The following is a 24,706-nucleotide window of genomic DNA, read 5'->3' as shown; positions in this document are numbered from 1 at the left end:
GTTTATGGTAATCGCCAAGAGGGGACTGGAGATTGGGTATTTGATAACGAAAGGTTCAAGGAGTGGGAGAGAGGTGATGTTAAAACGTTATGGTGTCCTGGGATTCGTAAGTATGAAGTCCTCATCAATATTGATGTTGCTGATGCTGTCTGTGCAGCCGGTGCTGGGAAAACGGTTATTGCGTAAGTATTGTAGCGAAACACTACAGGTCTGTATCGATCACTTTCACACCTATAGGTCACATATCATCAATCATCTTACCAGTACGCTCAAAACTCCTGATACTGCTGTCGCATATATCTACTGCGACTACCAAGACGAGTCAAGTCAGACGGTTTATAACCTGATCGCCAGCCTCCTGAAGCAGCTCGTCCAAGATTCCTCGTCAACATTCGAGCGCGTTAAGAGTCGATACCAACCTTATCGGCAACAAAAGTACCGCCCAACTCTCAAGGAAGTTCACGATACGCTCAAGTCGGAGATCAAGACCTTTTCGCAAGTTTTCATCGTTGTCGATGCTTTAGACGAAATTAAGGAAGAGCGCAAGAAGCGTTATGAGCTGCTCGATAGACTCCGATCTCTTGGATGCAACCTACTAGTCACTTCACGCGATATCGGATCTATTGGGAAAGATCTTCGTGGTGCGCAGCGTATGCCCATTCGTGCAAATGACGACGATATACGGCAGTATGTCGAAAATAGTATTCCGGGGACACCATTGGAAAGATTCATCGCTGAAGAACCCAGTCTAAGAAAACAAATCGTTGACTGTGTTACGAAATATGCAGATGGCATGTATGTACGTCTTTAATTCATCCTTCTATAAGCTTCACTCTAATACTGGATAAGGTTTCTACTATGCCGCCTGCATGTAGGGTCGCTGGAAACTAAGATCACTCCTAAAGAGGTCCGGAATGCTCTTGAAAATCTACCCGAAGAGGTGAACAGTGCCTACGACGAAACGATGGACCGGATCAACAAACTAGACGAGAAACTCCGGAAACTTGCTTTGACGGCTATCATGTGTGTCACCTATGCTCTTGATCCACTGGGAGGTAAGCAGCTTCAAGAGGCTGTCACACTTTCCTGTGGCGGTCAAGGAATCAGTAGTGATGACCTTGTGGACATAACCACCATATTGGGGGTCTGTTCTGGTTTAGTTGTGGTCGATGAAGAATGTTCGGTGGCTCGCTTGATTCGTGAGCGATTCATACCTCCAATACTGGCTATGCCTGATCATTATTCCATTAGATTACACTGCGCAGGACTACTTCAGTGAATATAAGGAATGGCTATGCTCAGATCCTCAAGCTGAACTGACCAACATCTGCCTAAAAACTTTGTCATTACCGCCACCTGTTCCCGATTTCTGGGGGCAATTCAGTGGGGAATTGAGCCATTATGCTGTGAGAAACTGGGGAGATCATGCACGTGGTCTTGTTGAGGAGACAAATGGGGCCGTCATACGCGATTTTCTTCATTGCGAGCAGAACGTTAAAAGACTGAACTCCTATGACTCCGTGATGCATATATGCGCCTTTTGGGGCTTCACTCAAACGATTGAATATGAACTACAAAATGGAGCTGTTGTAGACCAACGAGACGATTTTGCGGGTTGTACACCATCGCATATTGCAGCAATCAGGGGACATCTAAAGGTAGTGAGCCTGCTGCTCGATCAAGGCCACGATGTAAATTTGCAAGATAGAAGGGGCATGACGTCACTCTCGTACGCAGCCGATTGTGGAAATGAGGAGATTGTCAAGCTGTTGCTAGCAAGAGATGATGTGAATGCCGACTCCAAGGACGAAGAGGGCCGGACACCACTCTCGTGCGCAGCCGGGCTTGGAAACGCAGAAATCGTCAGATTGTTGCTGGCAAGAGATGATGTGGATGCCGAATCAAGAGATGAAGAAGGCCAGACACCACTCTCGTACGCAGCCAAGCGTGGAAATGAGGAGATTGTCAAGCTGCTGCTGGCAAGGGATGATGTGGAGGCCGACTCAAGAAATAAACAGGGCCGAACACCACTCTCGTATGCAGCCTGGCATAGAAGCACAGAAGTTGTCAGCTTGTTGTTGGCAAGAGATGATGTGGAGGCCGACTCCAAAGATAAAGAGAGCCGGACACCACTTTCGTACGCAGCCGGGCTTGGAAACGCAGAAATCGTCAGATTGTTGCTGGCAAGAGATGATGTGGATGCCGAATCAAGAGATAAAGAGGGCCTAACACCACTCTCGTACGCAGCCAAGCGTGGAAATGAGGAGATTGTCAAGCTGCTGCTGGCAAGGGATGATGTGGAGGCCGACTCGAAAGGTAAAGAGGGCCTAACACCACTCTCGCACGCAACTTGGTGCGGAAACGCAGAAATCGTCAGTTTGTTGCTGGCGAGGAATGATGTGGAGGCCGACTCAAGAAATAAACAGGGCCGAACACCACTCTCGTATGCAGCCTGGCATGGAAGCACAGAAGTTGTCAGCTTGTTGTTGGCAAGAGATGATGTGGAGGCCAACTCAAGAGATAAAGAGGGCCTAACACCACTCTCGTACGCAGCCTGGCATGGAAACGCAGAAAGCGTCAGTTTGCTGCTGGCAAGAGATGACGTGGATGCTGACTCGAAAGGTAAAGAGGGCCGGACACCACTCTCGTACGCAGCCGAGTTTGAAAACGAGGCAAATGTCAAAATGTTACTGGCAAGGGATGACGTGGAGGCTGACTCAAGAGATAAAGAGGGCCGAACACCTCTCTCGTACGCAGCCGAGTTTGGAAACAAGGAAAATGTTAAAGTATTGCTGGAAAGGGATGATGTGGAGGCCGACTTAAGAGATAAAGAGGGCCGAACACCGCTCTCGTACGCAGCAGGCAGGTTTGGAAACGAGGAAAGTATCAAGGTGTTGCTGATAAGGGATGATGTGGAGGCCGACTCCAAAGATAAAGAGGGCCTAACACCACTCTCGTACGCAGCCTGGAATGGAAGTGCAGAAGTTATCAGTTTGCTGCTGGCAAGAGATGACGTGGATGCTGACTCGAAAGGTAAAGAGGGCCGGACACCACTCTCGTACGCAGCCGAGTTTGGAAACGACCGTGTCAAAATGTTGCTGGCAAGGGATGATGTGGAGGCCAACTCAAGAGATAAAGAGGGCCTAACACCACTCTCCTACGCAGCCTGGCATGGAAACGCAGAAAGCGTCAGTTTGTTGCTGACAAGAGAAAATGTGGAGGCCGACATCAAAGATAAAGAGGGTCGGACACCACTCTCGTATGCAGCCGAGTATGGAAACGACCGTGTCCAAGTGTTGCTGGCAAGGGATGATGTGGAGGCTGACTCAAGAGATAAAGAGGGCCGAACACCTCTCTCGTACGCAGCCGAGTTTGGAAACAAGGAAAATGTTAAAGTATTGCTGGAAAGGGATGATGTGGAGGCCGACTTAAGAGATAAAGAGGGCCGAACACCACTCTCTTACGCAGCCTGGAAAGGAAGGGCAAACATTGTCAGTTTGTTGCTGGCAAGGGATGATGTGAAGGCCGACTCCAGAGATAAAGACGGCCGAACACCGCTCTCGTACGCAGCAGGCAGCTTTGGAAACGAGGAAAGTATCAAGGTGTTGCTGATAAGGGATGATGTGGAGGCCAACTCAAGAGATCAAGATGGCCGAACACCACTCTCGTATGCAGCCTGGCATGGAAGCACAGAAACCGTCAGTTTGTTGCTGGCAAGAGATGGTGTGGAGGCCGACTCTAGAGATAAAGATGGTCGAACACCACTCTCGTACGCAGCAGGCAGCTTTGGAAACGAGGAAAGTATTGAGGTGTTGCTGATAAGGGATGATGTGGAGGTCAACTCAAGAGATAAAGATGGCCGAACACCACTCTCGTATGCAGCCTGGCATGGAAGCACAGAAACCGTCAGTTTGTTGCTGGCAAGAGATGACGTGGATGACGACTCGAAAGATGAACATGGTCGCATAATTCTGTTTAGAGCGACGACAGATGGATCTGTTCTCGCTAGAGAGAATATTGACGTGAATCTGCAAGACAAAAAAGGAGACTCGCCACTGCATTATGCGGTGCGTTTTGGGCATGAGAATGTAACCTCCTTGCTTCTCGAACACCCCACCATCGCACCCAATTTGAAGAACGAGATGGGACAGACACCGTTGCACTGCGCAATCTTGGGTATCGACCGAGAAGATGTTTCAGAGTCATCAAAGTGTGAGGCAGTTGCGAGCCTTCTGCTTGCACACGATGATATTCGTGTCGATTTGAAGGACAATAATGGATTGACACCACTGATGCTTGCTCGCTCCCTCGAGGTTATAGCAGTGGTAAAACTTCTTGAAGAATATATAGCAAGGTTGGTTAATTCTGTAGATGGATGGGAAAATTGCACTTAACATATGAACAGAGCACCATTAACAAGCACGACTGTTGGTCATCAGAGAATTTATAGGATGGATAGTATAGCGCGACCTTTATTATGTCTGACACAATGGATTAACACGCATAATGTTGACCAAGGTATGTCTCTTATATGGTTGACTTTACTTCCCCTCATTGGGTTACGATCACTCATTTTGTTTTTAGTCCATCGCCTATCAGAGTCCTATCCTCCCAATATCCTCCACGCAAACCCACCTTCACCGGATTAGTTGAATCGTTTCCTGGCATTTTTTTTATTACTGTGTCGGTTTGTAAGTATGGAAACATAGATCCCATGGTCGACAACCTACTCACCATAACAATAGTACTGTGTTGGCCGCAACGGTATATCTGCAATATCAACATTTTGACAGAAGTGAAACTGCATATAACTTGGTATGGGTATAGTATTTATATATGCTAGATTCTGATTGAATCAGCATTCATGATTGATGTGGGTGGTTCGTGATCACTGCCAGTACGATTTAGACGTTCGCCATAACATATCGTAGTGATGCCATCTCTAAACATACATAAATTGATTACTCTGATACAGCAAGTGCACATATAATATCAGTCTCACAAATTATCACATTATCACGATAGTGTTGTTAGACTCTAGTTGATATATAGATGTCGACCTTGAAAATAAGAATTACGGACGTCAGTACCGCTTACAAAATGTCGTTTTTGGGAAACAATGCATAAACTCACCAAAATGCAAGGTTATTTGTGATCAGAATGCCCTACTTCCTCTTGAAACAAATCACTATCTACATCAACAATTCCGCGATCTTGTTCTTGCAGCGCAATCAAGTTATCCCTTTCATTCAAAGCTTGCATCGCTTGCTCTGCTATATGAACCATCTCCTTCAAAGCCTCTAGATAAAATATCACATAAATAAATGATGTCAGATATTGTGATGTTGATTGACGTACTTTCAAAACTCAACGTGAACAGTACCTTTTTGCTCGACATGTCAGCGACCGAACACCTTAATAGTCCCTGCGGGAAAAAGGCTAGGGGTTGTTGCACTCACCTGTCGAGTTGCGCCATCCTGTAGTAACTCTGCCTTGGTATGTTGTCTTATGCTCTCCGATCCGACAACATCATCCAGCAGGCTCTTCAGCTTGTCTTCCACGAACTCTTCCGCATCCGCAGTTCCAGTATTGCTACCCTTACCCAGATAGTGGACATACTGCTGAAACGTGAGTACCTGATTCATAACATGACGAGGCAGAGATTCAAGGGCTTCCTTTGCACGTGTTTCTGCTTGCAACAGCTTTCTCGCAGATGTGTCGACGTCCAAATCATTTCCTTTACTACCCTCGACGTCAATTCGAGGTGACACTGGCAGGTTCTCGTCACAACGTGATGTCAAGTCTCGGCTTGGCCTTTGTGTTGAGGGACGTTCTTGTGGATGGAATCGAACGCTGGCTCCTCCATTACGTCGAGCTATTGTCTCAACCATCTGGTCTTCTTTCGCCCGTTTACGGTACTGCCTCACCGCTTTTTCAAACAAGCCGCTCTGTATGATCCCTTTATACCGCGAGGAATAAGCTTCGGATACGACTGTGAAGATGATCAATCATAAACCATGATAGGGAATGACTACGAACGAAACAGAACAATGAGCTCACCTGAAATCAGTATAGTCATAGCCCCAACACCAAGCAACGCCCACACGACGAATATAGAGCGCCCTGCTGGTGTATTTGGTGCGTAATCACCGTAGCCTATGGTGGTGAATGCGATGAAGCCTAGCACGAGACGAGTTCATCAGTATATCACAGATTAGGAAAGCGATAAATCTGACAAAAGTACATAGATATACCATAGGACCAGCCTTCTGTCTTCATGAATATCGCCGAGCCAACCTGGGAAAATATACTTTGAATAAGATAACATAGCGTAAACACGGATTACCGCGCACTAACCATCCAGAAAATGATGAAGAGTGCCCATGCAATGGTTAACCGAGCATAAAACGCCTTTTTCTCGGTTTCTGCAACTTCAGCGTGGTAATCCGAACCGAGGCTGTCGCTTGAACTCGTGCGGCTGGGGAGCGCGCCGCTCAGTGCAAAACCACTTGAATTAGTGGTGCCTGTTGAAGGGCCAACTAACGCCCATGCAGAAGAACGATTTTCACCTCCATTTTCCTGATTTTGAGTAGCCGTGCCTGCTGAATCGTATGCAACCATAGCGAACCTCGTCAGTACCGCAGCCATCCTCCCAATTCGCTCATGCGTCAGTGACCCAAGCGTTGGTTCTTCGTGCTGATATACGTCGTGTGGAGACATAAATCTCTGGGGGCTGTCAGCCCCACTATCAGCGTTTTCATCTTCGCTTGTCCTAAATTCGCGCTGTGACGGGCAAAAGTTGGGTGGGAGGAGGGATTCTAGTGGTACACCTGCTTCAAGAGCAGCGGTTTCCAGTTGAGCATGAGTGAGTGCCTCGAGATTGAGCCGCATCCCATGCGGACCTTGATTTAAGTTGGAACTGGAGCTAGGCTTCGTGAAAACAGATTGAGGGAAGGCCAAATTTGCCAGCCAAATCCTGAACCATGCCCATTGACCTCGCGCTTCGTCTCTTTTCTTTTCACGTATCCATGTAGGAGCGCGGCGATCTCGCAAACGCCACATGACTGCCTGTTTCCATCGATGTTCGGCTCTTTTCTTTCGCCTTGCAGCCCGTCGGTTATCCGACAAGTCTTTTACCCGCTTCCTATATCCTACCTCAAGGCCCTCCATCACAGTCTCTCTGAACAAGCCAACGACAACACCAATATTGACTATGCCAATAGCTGAGTATGCGCATACAAAGATGCGACCAGCGGTAGAGGTGGGGACGATGTCGCCAAAACCTATAGTCTCGATCGACACTACCGTCAAAAATAGACCGTTTATGAACGACAACTGAAGAAGCAGGGAATTGATGAGAGCGCCGAGCGCAATGTATACGAATAGGATAATTATAATGATAACTAGTGACCGCTGTTTTCGCGTCAGACCACTGCCTATATACCAGGATAAACGATCGCAAGTAGCTTCCACGAAATGAGTACTCACCGCTCTTCTCGAAATCTGGTGTACGTATAAGATCCATAATAAGGGTGATATTAGTGAGAGTTGAGGCGATAGTGGAGCATACAGTCATCCAAAAGGATTCACCGTAGGTGAAACCATCGTTAAAGCGATGTTCAACACCGAATATAGTCACAGCAGTAATGTTAATAACGTCTGGCGCAAAGGGATGACTATGAGTAGCATAAAATAAAAGAGGGCATACCATGTATAGTCAAAAATACAGTGCAGAGGATCGTCATAGTTTTGACCCTTTTCTCGAGGAAACGTATAATGAGGCATATGTTGGCTATGAGAGCACATCCTATGCTGAAACCGAGGCCAACATCCAATATCGCCGGATTTGGTTGTGTGTCGACTATATGACCTTTTTGGGTCCGAATGTACCATTTCTCAGTCAACCCGGGTATCTCGAGGAGGATAGCAAATGGGATGATGATACCAGATATGATGGGCGTATATCGATAATGGGGTATATATGATTCTATATCATCATCTGATGGGGGAAATACAGAATTTGTGAATCTTGACCACCAAGATGGGGTGCGACGCGAGATGTGCGAGACGTGTGCGTGGGTCTCTCCTGCTGAGAAACGACGGAGCATTCGGGGATCATCGTTTCGAGGGGAACGTGTATCTTCAGTGGTACCATCATCACTAGCATTTTCCTCGTCATCTACAGCAGGTTCATCATCAATACCCTCTCCATCTCCGCGTTGACTGCCATCGCCCCTGCCTGCAATTCCGCTTCGAGATGGAGTGTCATTGACAGGAGACCTGGTCGTCTGAGGTCCTTTTTCTGGATCTGAGGAGAAGCTCTTTGAGAATACGAATGGCAGCAGCATTCGTAAGGCCATGACTTGTATGTTCAAAGAGTTAAGTGTAAGAGCTACATGGAAGAAAGATTAATGGAACTGGCTGCTTTGCCGTCCGAGTCCTTTTCACTGTACCAAAGAGTTAGTTACCCTGAGTCACGTGCGGGAATCCTATGAAACCTCATTCTCACGGTTCATCATAGTGACACGCCTACGACACACCGCAGACTGCCTTCAACTTGAAAGTTCAATTCAAACACTGAATCACCCACAAAAGCTTACCAGGGCATTCGAGTTGGACAAGCTCATCTATATTTATCAAAAATGTCAAATTCTTTTGCAGATGAACTTCGTAAAATCCCATTTGTTACACGCGTAGTCTGCGCGTCGTCCCTCAGTGTTACACTTTCTTGCATCATGCAATTAGTTCCACCATACAAGGTCTTATTTATCAGGGAGTATGTCATCCAACGGTGGGAGGTATTTGATTTCCCTGTTATGCTATAATTCAAGCTGTTGATGTGCCTTGCATTCACCATAGATTTGGAGACCATTTACTAGTCTATTCCTTGGAAGTGGGTATTCACAAGTCCTGAGATATCACGGTTGAGCTAATCGTCTATCTCAGCTATGAAATTCGAATATATATTCGAATTATTTATGCTGTAGTGCGTGCCCTCTTGTCGTTTCAATGACGATATCCTGACTCGATTCACAGTCGTAATTCCAACAGTCTCGAGACGCAACACTACGCCCGTCGTTCTGCTGATTACGCGTGGCAGCTTTTCCTAGCTACGATCGGCATTCTTGTAAGCCAACCATTCCACTATCTAACAACTCATCTCGACTGAGCCATCCCGTTAGATCGTCAACATCCCACTACAATCTGTCGTCCACAGCCGTCCTCTCTTGCACACCCTCACCTACCTCGTCTCTTCCCTTTCACCACCAGGCTCTCAAGCCTCAATTATGGGTCTCATAACCATCCCCGTCACTTATTTCCCGTATGCCATGCTAGGCATGGATTTGTTGATGGGCGGAACCGGAGCTGCAGCACAGGGAGTTAGTGGGATGATCGTAGGCCACTTATGGTGGTGGTTCGTATGGGGCTCTGGAACTGGTGCTGGTGGTGCAGAACAGGGGCGCTTGGCAGGTTATGGGCAGGCTCCAGGATGGTTGCGAAACTGGTTCGGAGAAACTAGTATTACGCCCAGTACTGGCATGCACCGAGACGGTGTGACATCTTACGCACCAAGACGAAGGGCAGAAGAAAGCGCTGGCGCCCCAAGAACTGGATACAACTGGGGTTCAGGACACCGGCTAGGAGATTCGTAAAAGTTGAAAGCATTTGAGAGGATGTATTTCAATAAGTATCTTGATATTATGTGTGGTGTATCTGCTCGTGTTGATGTTGAATAAATCAATTTTTGGGTTCAGCGTTGTCTCTACGTCTGCCCATCGCTCTAAGACTATTCTTTTCTGCCGTATTGTTCCCAGTATGCCTGCATACTTGTCAGTACGTCCTCCTTTCCTTCCTTCTTCAACCACTTCATTAGATCTCTCATTCTCAACACTGCTTTCACTCTCCCCTTCCCACCAACCACCTCTTCGACTTCATCCACCGTACTCCGTCCATCTTTCCCAACCTCTTCCCGATCTAACAGCTGCACGACCCCAACAACCTCTCCGCCTTCTCTTACGATAGTTGTAATCGCACCTCGCACAGCCGTACCCGCCGTCATCACATCGTCCAATATCAACACCTTCTTTCCTTTGACAGGAACACCCACCAATAAACCCCCCTCACCGTGATCCTTCGCCTCTTTGCGATCGTACGCAAACCCGACAGAAACGCCGTGCGTCGCGTGCAAAGCGACTGCCGTACATGCTGCGAAGGGAATCCCCTTGTAAGCTGGCCCAAAAACAACGTCGAAGCTGGGGAGCGGGTTCGATGAGGCGGACTGGGCAGCGACGATCGTAGACGCGTAGGCGTTGGCGAGCGTACTGAGGATCGGGCCAGTGCTCATGAGAGCGGCATTGAAGAAGTAGGGAGAGATGCTGTAAGGATTTGGGTCATGGTGGAATATGATCATTCACTTTCGATAAGCTCGATGAAGAAATACGGACCGGCCAGATTTGAGTGCGAACGAGCCAAATTTAAGCGCGTCCATGGCCATGGCGTGCTCTATGAGCTCATTTTGATACGATTCTAGTTGCTCGTTGGACATTTTTGTCTGGAACTGAGGAAAGGATAGGAAGAGATAAACAGTACAAGAAATATCAGGTTTTTTTCATCTAATCTCGCACTGATCTTGATTACCTTTTTTGGATACAGTAATGTATATCACGAATCCAAGGTTCAAAGTGTATTGTGTAAAGCAAATTCAAAGCATTTCGAATATATTACAAAAATCAGATGAAGTTGAATCAAAGAGCGGTCTGAACTACGAAAACAGAATCTCCATCTCCGCCGTGGTGCTTGATACTCTTCTCTACCTTCCGCGTCCACGTCTCCCCAACATAAATGGGGTATTTCCATCGATAGGGATCATGATACTTGTATACGATGTCTTCTCCCTCCTCGGTCTCGACCACTTGGGCCTTCGCAAGAGGTGCAAGCAAGTTACGCTCCTCTGCAGATTTGCTCTGAAGGTCCTTCGCAGAGAGGGCATCTACGAAGATTGGGCTGCGAGCGTCGTCAGAAAGGTAGTGGACAGGAGCGCTGCTATCGCTGTCTCTCGACGAAGGTACGATCCAAACGTCCACCTCAGCGTGGTACTGGTGATAATCATGCCACATCTCTGATTTGGACCACGGAACCCAGTCATACTCTTCATCATCATATTCTTCTTCAGTCAACAATTGGTCAACATAATGTGAAAGATCAAGTGGCTCTTCTTTAGGGCGTGTCACTGAAAGTTCGATGTTTAAACGGTTTTTGATCGCAGAGAAAGTGGTGATGAAGTTTGGGACAGCTTCAGGGGGTACGAAAAGCTGAACCATACCAGGTGCAGAGGAGGTAGTGACGATTGCTCCGCTCTTGATATCGATTCCAGAAATGGGAAGCTGTTTAACTACAAGAAGACCTGGAGCTGTGGTATCTTCCTCGCTGTGGTACTCCCCGCATCGCTCAATGGGGTCTTCAGGTTCGGCATACAGCTGGCTCACGTACGATCGTATCGCGCCACGAGTGCCTGGAGCGTCAGCCGATGGAATGGGCCACTGGAGAACTTGTTGGCTGTTGATAGTGGTGTAAAAAGTCGATGAAGACTCTGACCAGTCAGCAAACCCAGTCCTGTGAATAACAACTGTGATATTAGGCGTGGTGCCTATGCGTTGTGCTTAGAGCGATGGTCAAGCTTAGGTTCAGAGGACGTGCCTTGTTCAAGAGTCCTTCCGCTGGGAAAAGTGATTTCTGCGGTGTAATTACTCTGGCGTGGTTTTGCCGCTTCATCTGGAGAAGTGTCATCTCGAAACAAGTTGCGTGTTTCTTGCTGCAAGGCCACATACACCGTCTCTGTTTCACCTGTGAGAGTAGGAAGAATCGGCGAGAAGGAGGTTATCCCAATTGGAATCTCTCGCATTGAGCCGTTACTGAAATGAACTTCAGCAAAATATTCATAAGTGTGCTCAGTGTTAATGATCTGTTGGCAAAAAATCGGTATAACCTTGAAGAAAATCAAAAAATTGGTTTACATTTCCAGTAGGTTCTTCATATTCGTAGTCACCCAAGTTGTCCAGAGCAGGAGGGTAGTTTGTGTTGGGAACGAGAATGTTGAATTGCTGCTCCAAATCTGTTGAAATGGCTTGTTTGCACCCGAGTTATTCGATCGCCAATGCCAAGAATGAAGAGAAGGCACACCATCACCGTCGTGCTGCACTTGCTGGAGCACGTGTTTAGTCTCGAACCCGACTCTCTCCTCCACGCGTACGACCCACCCAAGACTGTCCCAATCGCCCTCGATATATGTCGAGTCTTGAGCATATTCTTCAAAAGAATCCTCAACAACGTATGACTGGCGTTGAAGGGTTGGAAGGACGGGGTTATCGGGCACTGATATCGGAAATTCAACGCCTTCCTGGCTGTTATCTGCCATAAGTGAGACATCACAGGAGAGCGAAAAAGGCGCACGTCAGTTTGGAAAAATAACGTTCCTTGAATCGCAAGCCGAGAACGTATTTGTGAATGTCTGGACAGGAACCAAGGACCTTTATCTTGACGTCTCCTTGAATGAGTTGGTTTGGCACCAAATTAGGCGCTCGAACCCATGCCCGAGCACGACATTCTTCTGATTGCTTATATTCTGTTTTTCTCGCGGAGCCCAGAGCCAAAAAAGACAGAAATACCACATTCAATAACCCGATCATGATGTTGTAGATGAGACAAGCAAGCATGCAAAAGGTTGATGCTTGTGCAGAGACACCTTACGGCATGGGTTACGATAGGTGTTTAATTTGCCACGTACGAGATGGGATGCCCATGTGCACGGGCATGTGTGTCAGATCAGAGCAACGTCTGAGCATGCGTTGCCAACTTATGTTATTGCAGATTCAGCGCTGGAAGATCCTTATCTAGACCACAGCTGGATGAAGATACGAGAGCGACATTTGAGATGGTATGTAGCACATGCATGGTGTGCAGTGCCTAACCCAATGCGACTCGAGGCAGAGAAGCCATGATGGACAGATAGAATCTGTTTCAGGGCTTGACATATCTAAAGTGCCTGCGCCAGAGTGAATCGTGGCCAGTGTTGTTGTGACACCACGGCGAATAGTCTTGGACACTCCATTCTCATGCGGGCATCTGCTATTTGAGTGTGGGCAAGTTGCGACATGAAATGCAACAAGCGTGCACGTGCTTTGAATAGAAGTCGGTCCGAGAAAGTACCACCGCCATCTGATTTAAGGCCCTGACATGCCGCGTGCTCAGATAGTACCTCATGGAGACTCATCCCAGGATATAACTGGATCCTCCATATGCACTCATCTCATCCCCGAGTCCCTTCTCTTCTTCCTTCCACCACCACAATGGCGGATACCGTCCAAGACGAGAAGGCTTATGGCTCCAGCGAGGACGCTAGCTCCCAACAGGCAGCTGAGGTCTTCGAACGTCCCACTGGCATCAAGGGCTTTTACTACAACCCGTACACCCAGGTCGTCATGCTCGGCTTCGTATGTTTCATGTGCCCCGGAATGTTTAATGCCCTCACTGGCCTCGGTGGAGGTGGTCAAGTCGACTCACGTACATCCGCAAATGCAAACTGCACATTGTACTCGACGTTTGCCTTCTTCTCCTTCTTCGCGGGGTATGTACTTGTACTTCTTCCGTACAGCACGACCTTGTCTTGTTCATCAAACCCACCTATAGCACCGTAAATAACATGTTGGGTTCGCGTGTTACTCTCATACTCGGAACCTGGGGTTATTCCTTGTACATCGCTGCTTTCCTGTAAGTTCTCACAGATCACTTGCATGATAACCTGTCACTGATCATGGTATTATTTTTGTTATCAGAGCAGTCAACATTCATCCTGGTGCGGGTGATTTTATTACCACGGCCGGCGCTATTCTCGGTGTATGCGCATCCCTCTTGTGGACAGCTCAAGGCTCTCTCATGTTGGCTTACCCAACTGAGGCCCAGAAGGGAAGATTCATTGGTATATTCTGGGCCATCTTCAACTTGGGAGCTGTCGTCGGTTCTTCTGTGGCACTCGGCACCAACTTCCACTCCACGGTACGTTTCTCTCAATCATTGTTTACCTTCTTTTGCTTACTCTTTTTATAGGCTGGGAATGGTAAGATATTATATCTCTATTAAATTTTATCACAAAGCTTATTTCTTATCATCTTCGCATAATAGTCGGAAACGGGACATATGTGAGTTGACCTTCTTGCTGGTCGTATCACATCATAATGAACTCGTATACAGATTGGTTTCCTCATCCTCACTCTCATCGGAGTGTGTATCCCTTTGTTAATGGCTGATCCTAAAAAAATGATCCGTACCGATGGCACCCGAGTCGCCCGCGTCCAACACCCATCCTGGAAGCACGAGTTCTACAGCCTCTATGTCGCACTCAAGGCAGACCCTATGATCCTCCTCCTCTTCCCCATGTTCTTCGCCAGTAACTGGTTCTACACATGGCGTAAGCATTTTGCTTGTTTATACAAGTTAGGCCGCATATACTCACTTTATTCTACTTTTATAGAATTCAACGACTACAACGGTGCTCTGTTCAACATCCGCACCCGTGCTTTGAACAACTTGTTGTACTGGTCGTCGCAAATATTTGGTTCGATCGCTATCGGTCTTGTTCTCGACACACCACGACTCCGCCGTCGCGTTCGTGCTTTCTCCGGTTGGTTCATTCTCTTTTGCATGGTGTTCGCCGTGCATGGCTGGGCATACCACTATCAAAAGTATGTTCCACGCTTGTTTATCCCCTATCATCTTCCTCATTTTGTTTTTCACCTCCTAGGGGCTACACCCGTGCGACAGCAACAGCGACGATGGACATGAACGACAAAGGTTACGCTGCTTATGGCTGGCTCATGATCTTTTACGGTTTCCTTGATGCCATGTGGCAAACTGCTGCCTACTGGCTCATGGGCGCGATGTCGAACGACCCCTCTAAGCTCGCAGTGTTCACTGGTTTCTGTAAGTCTGTCGTAGCAGTTGCGAGATGATTTACTTATGCTCCCTGTTTTCAGACAAGTCGCTCCAATCTGCTGGAGCTGCTGGAATCTGGCGTGCGGATGCGGTCAAGCTTCCGTGCGTATCTAATCAATATGTTATTCATGTCTTGTTCTCAATTCGAATTTCATAGATTCATGAATATCTTTGCCTCCACATGGGCTCTCACCGCCTCTGGCCTGCTCATCGCTCTGCCGATGGTGTACATGCGTGTCAAGGATTACACAGAAGAAGAAGATCAGGTCTTGTGAGCACCATTGTCCCATCCTTAATGCTGCGTTATCGGCGCTAACCTATGCTACAGTGAGGAAAAGGCCGATGTAGTGGCCTGATACTTTTTCGATGTTTGTACGTTACTTTACGATTCAATGTTTTCTCTGAGCTTCTTCTCATCGGACGAAATATCGCAATATTCTCTTTTTGTTGGGCATCTGTAGTCATCGGGTTTTGTCCTGTAATTTCATGTTAATAAAGCCATTACAGTATTAGTGTGGTTACTGGGCCTCTCTGCAACGCTTGTGCCGGTGATAATGAATGTCGACGGATACATGCGGTTTCGAAATTTCATCGCTTTCCGTCCAGAGAAAGTCAGAACAGTTTTCAAGCGGAGATAAAACAAAAGTCCAAAGCAAGCACATCGCGCTTTCCAAAATTCTTCATGGAGATACCAATCCTAATCACTTCTCCGTTTCAGTTATAGGTCGTAAGCTTCATCTAACGAGGAAATAGCAGGAGTATAAAAGCTTGAGGATCTGGGAAGCCGTCCTGACTCGTAATACACTCCCCATTTAGTGTGTTCATCTACGAGGTGAGTGCTGGTTTTCTGGTTTACTAGCATCTCGTTGACAACTTGTTTAATATAGACCTTTCAACTACATGTATACAGCTCTGAGCATACTTCAGAAATGAAATAGAAACCTCTTGTCCTTCCATTACTGTAACACGACAGATTCTCCATCTCATGAAGTCTATAGGCATCGAACTTGGACCAAGAGCTGCCTTATATGCACCAATGCTAGCAACAACATGGATTCAACAATATATAGCTAGCAGCATTTAAACGCTATTCCATATATCCTTTTCTATCCCAGCACGATGACGGACACCATTCCAGGCGAAAAGGCCCATGGCTCTAGTGAGGAGCCCTCTTCCCAGCAGGCTGAAATCTTTGAACGCCCTACTGGTCTGAAAGGCTTTTATTACAACCCGTATACACAGGTCGTCATGCTCGGATTCGTATGTTTCTTGTGTCCAGGCATGTTCAATGCTCTCACTGGACTTGGTGGAGGCGGTCAAGTCGATGCGAAAACTGCTGCGAATGCAAACTGCACCTTGTATTCGACTTTGGCGTTTTTCTCTTTCTTTACGGGGTGCGTATCTTTTCATGCCGCATAACTTGATCTAGTAGCTCAACGGAAAGCGCCCGTAGTTCAGTGAATAACGTGTTAGGCTCTCGTCTCACTCTCGTTCTAGGGACGTGGGGTTACTCCTTGTACATTGCTTCTTTCCTGTGAGATTTCACAGGTGTTCTATCATGATAAACAAATAACGTTCGCATATCCTTGTTGTCAGTGCTGTCAACATTCATCCCGGCGCAGGCGACTTCGTTACCACGGCAGGTGCTATTCTTGGTATATGCGCATCCCTTTTGTGGACAGCCCAAGGTTCTCTCATGTTGGCTTATCCAACTGAAGCTCAGAAGGGAAGGTTTATCGGCATCTTCTGGGCTATTTTCAACTTGGGTGCTGTTGTCGGTGCTTCAGTATCATTCGGAACTAATTTTCATTCCGAGGCATGTATTTATCAAAGATGATGTCTTCTTTCACTCACGCTTTAACAGGCTGGAGGTGGTAAGAAGTCATCTTTCTATCTTATATAGTCAAGACTTACAATATCGTCTTTGTGATAGTTGGGAATGGAACATACGTGAGTTCCTCGTTATTAGTATATTGCATCTATCGAGCTTCCCCATAGATTGGATTCCTCGTACTTAGCCTTATTGGAGTATGCATGCCAATTTTCATGGCCGATCCCAGCAAAATGATTCGTACCGATGGCACCAAAGTTGCTAAAGTCCAACATCCGACGTGGAAGCATGAGTTCTATAGTCTTTATGTCGCGCTTAGGACCGATCCATTGATTCTCCTCCTATTTCCTATGTTCTTTGCCAGCAACTACTTCTACACCTGGCGTAAGTATTCTAAGGATTTTTGCGAGTTAATACTCAACATATCGTGAACAGAATTTGACGACTACAATGGTGCTCTGTTCAACATCCGCACTCGATCTCTAAATAATCTTGTGTACTGGTCGTCTCAGATCCTTGGTTCGATTGCTATTGGCTTTGTGCTCGATACACCGCGACTTCGCCGTCGCGTGCGCGCCTTCTCTGGTTGGGCCATCCTCTTCGTTATGGTGTTCGCCGTTCACGGCTGGGCGTACTATTATCAAAAGTTTGCATATCGTCCTTCCATCGTGGTTCGTCAATCCTCAATTCTTTTATCTAGAGGTTACACTCGCGCAACAGCGACAGCAACTATGGACTTGAGTGACAAAGGTTATGCTGCACACTGCTGGCTCATCATTTTCTACAGTCTACTTGATGCCATGTGGCAAACGACGGCGTACTGGCTCATGGGAGCAATGTCGAACGATCCTGCTAAGCTCGCAGTTTTCACTGGTTTTTGTACGTTTTTCGTAGTACTAATATGGTCTTCTTGTTCATGGACGCCTTTCCTTTTTCAGACAAGTCAATTCAGTCCGCTGGAGCTGCCGGCGTTTGGCGGGCAGATGCGATTAACCTGCCGTATGCATTGAAACGATTTCGTTCTATCAACTCATTCACTGAATTGCTTGTTCACACTATAGATTCATGAATATCTTCGCCTCTACGTGGGCTCTTACCGCCGCAGGCCTCGTGATCGCTCTGCCCATGGTTTACATGCGCGTCAGAGATAGCTCAGAAGATGATCAGACATAGTAAGTTTACACTCTCCCATCACTATGTCTATGTCTATGTTTATGCTTTTTGTGACGATATAGTGAGAAAAAGGCTGAGAGCCTTGATATCCTTACAACTTGATACATTTTTGCCATTTTACGACTTCACGGCTCTCTGACTCTTTGTTTCCTCTGAGCTTCTCATTAGATGTATTAGTCTGGTCCGGACCTCTGCAACGTCAACTATGAGAATGAATATTAACAAGCACCTTAAACAGGTCATATTTAATTTAGCAGTTTCATCGCTTTCCATTATAAGCGTCTCTGAGGAAACCGAAATGCAACTTCAAGCGGAGATCAAAGAAAGCGCAAAGCAAGTTCATCGCGCTTTTCAAAAATTGCCATCTCTGTACGATCCGAGACAGAACTTCTCGAACCTTCAAGTTTGAAGGAGGCATCAATCACTTCTCATTTCAGTTTATAGGCTTTTACTAACGAGAAATACTAGCAGGAGTGTAAAAGTGTGGGGATGTAGGAAGCCGCGTTGACCGGACAGTCCCAATATAGCATATCCGTCTACGAGGTAAGTGTTGGTTTATTAGCATCTCGTTGGCAGATAAGTCTAATATAAACATTGTATGTATAGGTCTGACATTCTACTACAATAAAAAAGTAAGAATACAGTTGGTTATCTTCTAGATATAGATCTGATCATACTCTACCTTGAAACAGAAAAGGCAAACTGTTGTCCTTCTATCAACACGAAGAACTCTCAGTGTCATGGAGCCTATAGCTAACGTACTAATCTACTCACACTACGAGGCTATCGCTCCAATCCTGACAGAGAACCATGCATGTATTCGCATACGTTCAAATATACATCGGTCAATTAGACATCGACTCGGAGGTCATGGGATACAATTGAACTTAGGTGTGAAGGAAACGAACGCCAATGGCTTCCAGAGCGACTCTCACTTGGACTAAAGGCCGCCTTATACACACCAATGCTATTGAACCATGGGATTCAGCAATATTAGTATATAACTAGCTGCATTTGCATGCCATTCCATGTATCCTCTTCTTCCCCCGCACGATGACGGATATTATTCCAGACGAGAAAGCCTATGGCTCTAGCGAAGAGTCTTCCTCCCAGCAGGTCGAAGTCTTTGAACGTCCTACCGGCCTGAAGGGCTTTTACTACAACCCATATACTCAGGTCGTTATGCTCGGATTTGTATGTTTCTTGTGTCCGGGCATGTTCAACGCTCTCACTGGACTTGGTGGAGGCGGTCAAGTCGATGCGAAAACTGCTGCGAATGCAAACTGCACCTTGTATTCAACTTTTGCGTTTTTCTCTTTCTTTACGGGGTGCGTATCTTTTCATGCAGTATGACTTGATCTAGTAGCTCAATGAAAAGCACCCGTAGTTCAGTGAACAACATGCTAGGCTCTCGTCTCACTCTCGTTCTAGGGACGTGGGGTTACTCCTTGTACACTGCTTCTTTCCTGTGAGTTTTCACAAGACTTCTATCATGATAAACAAATAATGTTCATGTATCTTTGCTATCAGTGCCGTCAACATTCATCCCGGCGCAGGTGACTTCGTTACCACGGCAGGTGCTATTCTTGGTATATGCGCATCCCTTTTGTGGACAGCCCAAGGTTCTCTCATGTTGGCTTATCCAACTGAAGCTCAGAAGGGAAGGTTTATCGGTATCTTCTGGGCTATTTTCAACTTGGGTGCTGTTGTTGGTGCCTCGGTGTCGTTTGGGACTAATTTTAATTCTGAGGTGTGTTGATATCAAGGGTGCCATGCCTTCTTTCACTTACGTTTTGACAGGCTGGAGGTGGTAAGAAATCATCTTTCTATCCTATATATACAAGACTTACGATATCGTCTTTGTGATAGTTGGGAATGGAACATATGTGAGTTCCTCGTTATTAGTATAATGCATCTATTGAGCTTCCCCATAGATTGGATTTCTCGTACTTACCCTTATCGGAGTATGCGTACCTTTCTTCATGGCGGATCCCAACAAAATGATTCGTACCGATGGCACCAAAGTTGCTAGAGTCCAACATCCGACGTGGAAGCATGAGTTCTATAGTCTTTATGTCGCGCTTAGGACGGACCCATTGATTCTCCTCTTATTTCCTATGTTCTTTGCCAGCAACTACTTCTACACTTGGCGTAAGCATATTCATAATCTCTACAAGTTAGGCCTAAACGTATCATGAACAGAGTTTGACGACTACAATGCTGCCTTGTTCAACATCCGCACCAGATCTCTTAATAATCTTGTATACTGGTCGTCTCAGATCTTTGGTTCGATTGCTATTGGCTTTGTGCTCGATACACCGCGACTTCGCCGTCGCGTGCGCGCCTTCTCTGGTTGGGCCATTCTCCTCGCTATGGTGTTCGGTGTTCATGGTTGGGCGTACCATTACCAAAAGTTTGTTTGTCTTCCTTTTACTTTGTCTCATTATCCCTCAACCCATTTTTTTTTCACTTAGGAGCTATACTCGTGCGACAGCAACAGCAACTATGGACTTAAGTGACAAAGGCTACGCTGCGTACTGCTGGCTTATGATTTTCTACGGTCTACTTGATGCCATGTGGCAAACGACGGCGTACTGGCTCATGGGAGCGATGTCTAATGATCCTGCTAAGCTCGCAGTCTTCACTGGTTTTTGTATGTTTTTGTAGTAATCGTGTGGTCTCTCGATCATGGGTGCTATGATGCTTTTTTTTTCAGACAAATCAATCCAATCCGCTGGAGCTGCGGGCATTTGGAGGGCAGATGCAATCAAGCTGCCGTATGTATTGCATTGATATTGTTATGTGACGTTACCCCCTGAACTCTTTTTTCACGCTATAGATTCATGAATATCTTCGCCTCTACGTGGGCTCTTACCGCTGCAGGCCTCGTGATTGCTCTGCCCATGGTTTATATGCGTGTTAGAGATAGCTCTGAAGATGATGATCAGATATAGTAAGCACCTACTCCTATCAGTATGTCAACGGTCATGATTCTTATGGCGATACAGTGAGCGTAAGGCTGAAGTTCTTGACATCAAACCAGCTTAATGTGTTTATGCCATTTCACGAATTCACATTCTCCCAGACTTTCATCTTTGTACGATATATATTGCATCACGTTTCTGCTCGGCCCCATCTGCGGTCGTCAAAGCTTTCCCCTGTAACTATTGCGTTGACGAATCATTGAAGTATTGAACCTAACGTTCAAAACTTAGCGTAGACTTCCGCATTTTTGGCTTATCTACAAAACGCAGATAACCATTCATGGTTTGAGCTGTGTTCCTGTGGGGGAAAACTGCGGCCCATATCAGGTTCGTGACCCGATCATCCTCGAACACGGTTCTGGTTCGTGCTCCGGAGATGCATCGCGCTGGAGCATGAGGGCCAGTGAGATTCATTGAGATTATACCGTGTACTGAGTTAACTGAGTTAGTAACTAAATAAGTAGCTAGCCTTCTCTACACCAATGGCGGCCAATGCGTTAGCACAGCCACTCCGCAACGGCATCTCCTGACTCCATCAACTTCTGCTCTTCTCTTAGCTTGCAGCTCACTGAAAAGATTCCCAGGGCTGTCATCACAAGGCAGTACTGCCTGGGTCAGACTAGGTCTCGTGCCAGAAAATAAGGTGAAATTGATAACATGAGGCCTCCTTACACCTCATAGAATACTAGTACGACACTGAATGTGCTCGGTTGGGCGACGCCATACGGTATATCATTACATATCCTAACGAGAAAACACTTTATACGGTCCGTGGCCAGAGATAGGGATGGTATTGGCGCGGCCATGAGTCAAATAGTGTTCTGCCGCTGAGAACGCGCGAAAAAGAGCAAAGATTAAATCAAATCCAAGAGAGTGGGACGCGGAGCTACCAGGCGTCTATAGAACAGCCCTGAAACTTCGAATGATATACCCTAAGCTCCTATCTCATTTCCTTTCTCCTCGGCTCGCGGCTCTATCTGAGCTCTGGGGGACAAAACAATGTTAGCCAGAACGCTGACATAGTCCATGTGGTTCCCAAGCTTACAGTGCCTCGTCTGACAGCTCCGTGTGGTCCCTGACTCGGAGGTAAATCATGGGGAATGCAAAAATGAGACCGGCGGCGACGATGCACCACGTTGAAAGGAAGATGTTCATGTAACTGGGAAATGCAAGTGTCAACATCCAGCTAGATCAGGTACGAGAGATAGCATACGGCAACGCCACGCCATCTTCACGCCAAACGCCCGCTGCACCGGCTGACTGAATAGAGTGGTCTATCGTTGTCAGGTCAGATACTGCCATCACTAGGGGCAATGATAAAAACTCACAGAAACCAGAGTAGATGGCAAGTTTGGCAGGATCATTAGACATGGCTCCTATAAGCCAGTTTATCGTCGTTTGCCACATGGCGTCAAATAGCCCGTAAAATATCATGAGCCAGACGTGAGCGGGATATGCACTAGCATTGAAGTCCATTTTCTGTGCATCGTTTGGAATAGATTGGCGTGTATAGTTCCTTGGAAGAGGTATGAGACTTTGCTACGTCAGAAAGGATTTTTGAATGGGCTGGCATACCTCTGATAGAAGTAAGCCCAAATGTGGACGACAAAAGCCATGACGAGCAGCACGGTCCAACCCATGAAAGCGCGAACACGCCTGCCGAACTGTTTTTGATCTAAAAGTAAACCAATAGCGATGGATCCAAAGATCTGTGATAGCCAGTACACGAAGTTGTTTAACGCCCGTGTTCGGATATTGAACAGTGCAGAGTTGTAGTCATTGAACTCTACAAGAGTGTTAAAATCAATAGCTGTGTGATAACGCTGGCAATAGCTAAAACACTCACGCCATGTATAGAAGTAGTTGCTCGCAAAGAACATTGGAAATAGAAGGAGTATCAAGGGATCGGTCTTGATTGCCAGCCAGAGAGCATATATTTCGGTTTTCCAGGAGGGATGACGAACAGTGGTGACCTTGGTACCGTCTGTGCGGATCATTTTGTCTGGATTGACCATCAAAAAGGGAACTGTCATTCCGATTATAGTCAATATAAGAAATCCGATCTACAAGTTGGCAGAGTAAGCCTAGGACGGATAATCAAGTTTGCACATGAAAACCAACGTATGTGCCATTCCCGACTGGCAAAGCAACATGAAGACGTCAGCATGAGATGAAATAAGTGGGGAAAATGATTTATGTCATACCACTATTGGTCTGCACGCACACCATTAGCATTTAGTATGTCTGCGTCAAGTACTTTTTACCAACCGTTGACTTGAAATTTTGGCCAAGTGAGACAGCAGAACCAACGACAGCGCCAAGGTTAAAGATAGCCCAGAAGATCCCAACAAACTGTCCTTTCTGTGATTCGGTTGGGTAGCCCATCATTATTGCACCCTGAGCACTCCACAGTAGAGCAGCGGTGACACCCAAAATCGCACCCGATGCAACCACAAAGTTCCCTGCGCCAGGGTGAATGTTTACTGCACTGACCAATCAAAGTTCCATCACTGTCTGTGCTTTCGCGAGCCAAGGAGTGCTCACAGATATGACCCTACATATAATGCGTAGCCAAGAGTACCTAAGAAGAGAGTGCGTTGTATACCAACCTTGTTGCAGATAGAGCTTTATAAAGTGGCCTTGAGTGCTCGGTGTAAAGTAAGTAAGTTTGTAACAGTTGGCGTACCCAGCAAAAAAGCCAAAGAACGCATATGTCGAATAAAGGGCAGAGTTGGCGTTGGCCGAAGCCGTGGGGTTGATTTGGCCACCACCACCTAACCCAGTGAGGGCATTGAACATTCCAGGACACAAGAAACAAACAAATCCAAGCATGACATCTTGCGTCTTTGGATGATAGTAGAAACCTTTCAGTCCAGTGGGACGCTCAAAGATCTCTACTCTTTGAGAACCAGAACCATCACTGTCGGTGCCGATGATATCCTCTTCCTTGATAGTGGTGGACATGCTCAAGACGTGGCGCCAAAGAGATGATAACACCTACGGATAGGGATCCCCAGCTATTTATCATACCGAGGCGAATGATATAACACACGGTATACCCACCGTATTCCTCGGCGGTGGTAATGTGACTTGAATCACCACACGCTATCATGGTTCCTTTAATAGATTCTGTAGGAGATGTATACCCGACCTAAGAGAAAAGACCCGGAGGTGTCTTCGATACACAATGCTTCGACTGGATATATGATTGCAGTCATCTGAGAGTCATTATACTGTTACCCTAGTATTTGTATCATGCACTATGTCTCGACAATGCATGCAGTATGGTATCCAGATAAGCGCGAGAATGGTGTGCTGTTGGGGCGATTACAGGGAACATAAGATAAAGGGTCCAAATTGGTCACGGTGTTCAATTGTCTCGGGTCACGCCGACGTCCTTTGCTCCCCGCATCATGTTCTCGTCCCACCAAGCATTTATCAGACGCTGGAATAGTAGTAAAAGCACCGCTGTTCTCCTGGTGATACGCTATCTCTCTATCTCTACTATCAAGGTTATGCTACAGCCAATTTATAATCCATATTCCTATTGCTATCTGCATTTTTCTGGCAATCCCGACTCAAGCGGCAATCCGACCAAATGGCAAACAAAAATGCTTCCGCTGGAGGACTGAATGTTTCGCTGTCGTGATCTCGCCTGTTACAAACCGAATATGGGGCCAGCGGCATCGGAACAGTAACCGAATAATGTCAACATGTGCACTTTTGGACT

General features: G+C 46.6%; 10 protein-coding genes across 10 annotated transcripts; 5 read left to right on the top strand and 5 right to left on the bottom strand.

The window, feature by feature from the left end:
* Window positions 1–762: 762 nt before the first annotated feature.
* On the top strand, window positions 763–1,837 carry SERLADRAFT_456645 (uncharacterized protein; the record flags this gene model as incomplete). The annotated part of the gene is made up of 3 exons (XM_007313382.1): window positions 763–799; window positions 850–1,199; window positions 1,252–1,837. Coding segments are annotated over 3 exons (951 nt in total), but the record flags the coding sequence as incomplete, so codon positions are not given.
* A 2,615-nt stretch (window positions 1,838–4,452) lies between these two features.
* SERLADRAFT_412793 (uncharacterized protein) lies at window positions 4,453–8,360 on the bottom strand (the record flags this gene model as incomplete). Its single annotated transcript, XM_007313381.1, has 11 exons — window positions 4,453–4,679; window positions 4,735–4,942; window positions 5,003–5,060; window positions 5,134–5,300; window positions 5,359–5,383; window positions 5,460–5,992; window positions 6,061–6,180; window positions 6,237–6,297; window positions 6,358–7,436; window positions 7,489–7,659; window positions 7,709–8,360. The coding sequence occupies 8 exons, from the start codon at window positions 8,358–8,360 to the stop codon at window positions 5,146–5,148; spliced, it is 2,796 nt and encodes a 931-aa protein (XP_007313443.1).
* Window positions 8,361–8,642: 282 nt separating this feature from the next.
* SERLADRAFT_345806 (uncharacterized protein) lies at window positions 8,643–9,653 on the top strand (the record flags this gene model as incomplete). The annotated part of the gene is made up of 5 exons (XM_007314277.1): window positions 8,643–8,798; window positions 8,860–8,893; window positions 8,947–8,986; window positions 9,037–9,127; window positions 9,183–9,653. The coding sequence occupies 5 exons, from the start codon at window positions 8,643–8,645 to the stop codon at window positions 9,651–9,653; spliced, it is 792 nt and encodes a 263-aa protein (XP_007314339.1).
* Window positions 9,357–10,590, bottom strand: SERLADRAFT_456638 (phosphoribosyl transferase; the record flags this gene model as incomplete). Its single annotated transcript, XM_007314276.1, has 2 exons — window positions 9,357–10,376; window positions 10,446–10,590. The coding sequence occupies 2 exons, from the start codon at window positions 10,544–10,546 to the stop codon at window positions 9,788–9,790; spliced, it is 690 nt and encodes a 229-aa protein (XP_007314338.1).
* A 103-nt stretch (window positions 10,591–10,693) lies between these two features.
* SERLADRAFT_456636 (uncharacterized protein) lies at window positions 10,694–11,493 on the bottom strand (the record flags this gene model as incomplete). The annotated part of the gene is given in 2 exon segments (XM_007313380.1): window positions 10,694–11,462; window positions 11,476–11,493. 1 exon segment carries the CDS (start codon window positions 11,319–11,321, stop codon window positions 10,746–10,748), a length of 576 nt encoding a protein of 191 aa, XP_007313442.1.
* Window positions 11,494–11,693: 200 nt separating this feature from the next.
* SERLADRAFT_456635 (uncharacterized protein) lies at window positions 11,694–12,525 on the bottom strand (the record flags this gene model as incomplete). Its single annotated transcript, XM_007313379.1, has 5 exons — window positions 11,694–11,962; window positions 12,015–12,124; window positions 12,181–12,202; window positions 12,258–12,401; window positions 12,451–12,525. A coding segment is annotated over one exon (207 nt), but the record flags the coding sequence as incomplete, so codon positions are not given.
* An 814-nt stretch (window positions 12,526–13,339) lies between these two features.
* Window positions 13,340–15,499, top strand: SERLADRAFT_377707 (uncharacterized protein; the record flags this gene model as incomplete). Its single annotated transcript, XM_007313378.1, has 11 exons — window positions 13,340–13,624; window positions 13,687–13,767; window positions 13,833–14,052; window positions 14,104–14,113; window positions 14,179–14,195; window positions 14,248–14,464; window positions 14,528–14,738; window positions 14,798–14,976; window positions 15,030–15,090; window positions 15,146–15,259; window positions 15,317–15,499. 11 exons carry the CDS (start codon window positions 13,347–13,349, stop codon window positions 15,342–15,344), a joined length of 1,416 nt encoding a protein of 471 aa, XP_007313440.1.
* Window positions 15,500–16,107: 608 nt separating this feature from the next.
* On the top strand, window positions 16,108–18,094 carry SERLADRAFT_433192 (uncharacterized protein; the record flags this gene model as incomplete). The annotated part of the gene is made up of 10 exons (XM_007313377.1): window positions 16,108–16,382; window positions 16,442–16,522; window positions 16,585–16,774; window positions 16,853–16,862; window positions 16,922–16,938; window positions 16,987–17,203; window positions 17,255–17,698; window positions 17,758–17,818; window positions 17,881–17,991; window positions 18,055–18,094. The coding sequence occupies 10 exons, from the start codon at window positions 16,108–16,110 to the stop codon at window positions 18,092–18,094; spliced, it is 1,446 nt and encodes a 481-aa protein (XP_007313439.1).
* Window positions 18,095–19,045: 951 nt separating this feature from the next.
* Window positions 19,046–21,040, top strand: SERLADRAFT_433191 (uncharacterized protein; the record flags this gene model as incomplete). The annotated part of the gene is made up of 11 exons (XM_007313376.1): window positions 19,046–19,320; window positions 19,380–19,460; window positions 19,523–19,742; window positions 19,793–19,802; window positions 19,862–19,878; window positions 19,927–20,143; window positions 20,195–20,405; window positions 20,467–20,645; window positions 20,709–20,769; window positions 20,832–20,945; window positions 21,001–21,040. The coding sequence occupies 11 exons, from the start codon at window positions 19,046–19,048 to the stop codon at window positions 21,038–21,040; spliced, it is 1,425 nt and encodes a 474-aa protein (XP_007313438.1).
* A 567-nt stretch (window positions 21,041–21,607) lies between these two features.
* On the bottom strand, window positions 21,608–24,094 carry SERLADRAFT_456628 (uncharacterized protein; the record flags this gene model as incomplete). Its single annotated transcript, XM_007313375.1, has 12 exons — window positions 21,608–21,960; window positions 22,022–22,135; window positions 22,190–22,250; window positions 22,305–22,492; window positions 22,552–22,762; window positions 22,823–23,039; window positions 23,098–23,114; window positions 23,181–23,190; window positions 23,245–23,464; window positions 23,521–23,601; window positions 23,663–23,973; window positions 24,040–24,094. The coding sequence occupies 11 exons, from the start codon at window positions 23,938–23,940 to the stop codon at window positions 21,909–21,911; spliced, it is 1,449 nt and encodes a 482-aa protein (XP_007313437.1).
* Between the last annotated feature and the right edge of the window lie 612 nt (window positions 24,095–24,706).

This window comes from Serpula lacrymans, assembly GCF_000218685.1.
Source record: "Serpula lacrymans var. lacrymans S7.9 unplaced genomic scaffold SERLAscaffold_2, whole genome shotgun sequence".
In the NCBI taxonomy this organism is placed as follows: Eukaryota; Fungi; Basidiomycota; class Agaricomycetes; order Boletales; family Serpulaceae; genus Serpula; species Serpula lacrymans.
This window is presented reverse-complemented; position numbering and strand designations above follow the sequence as displayed.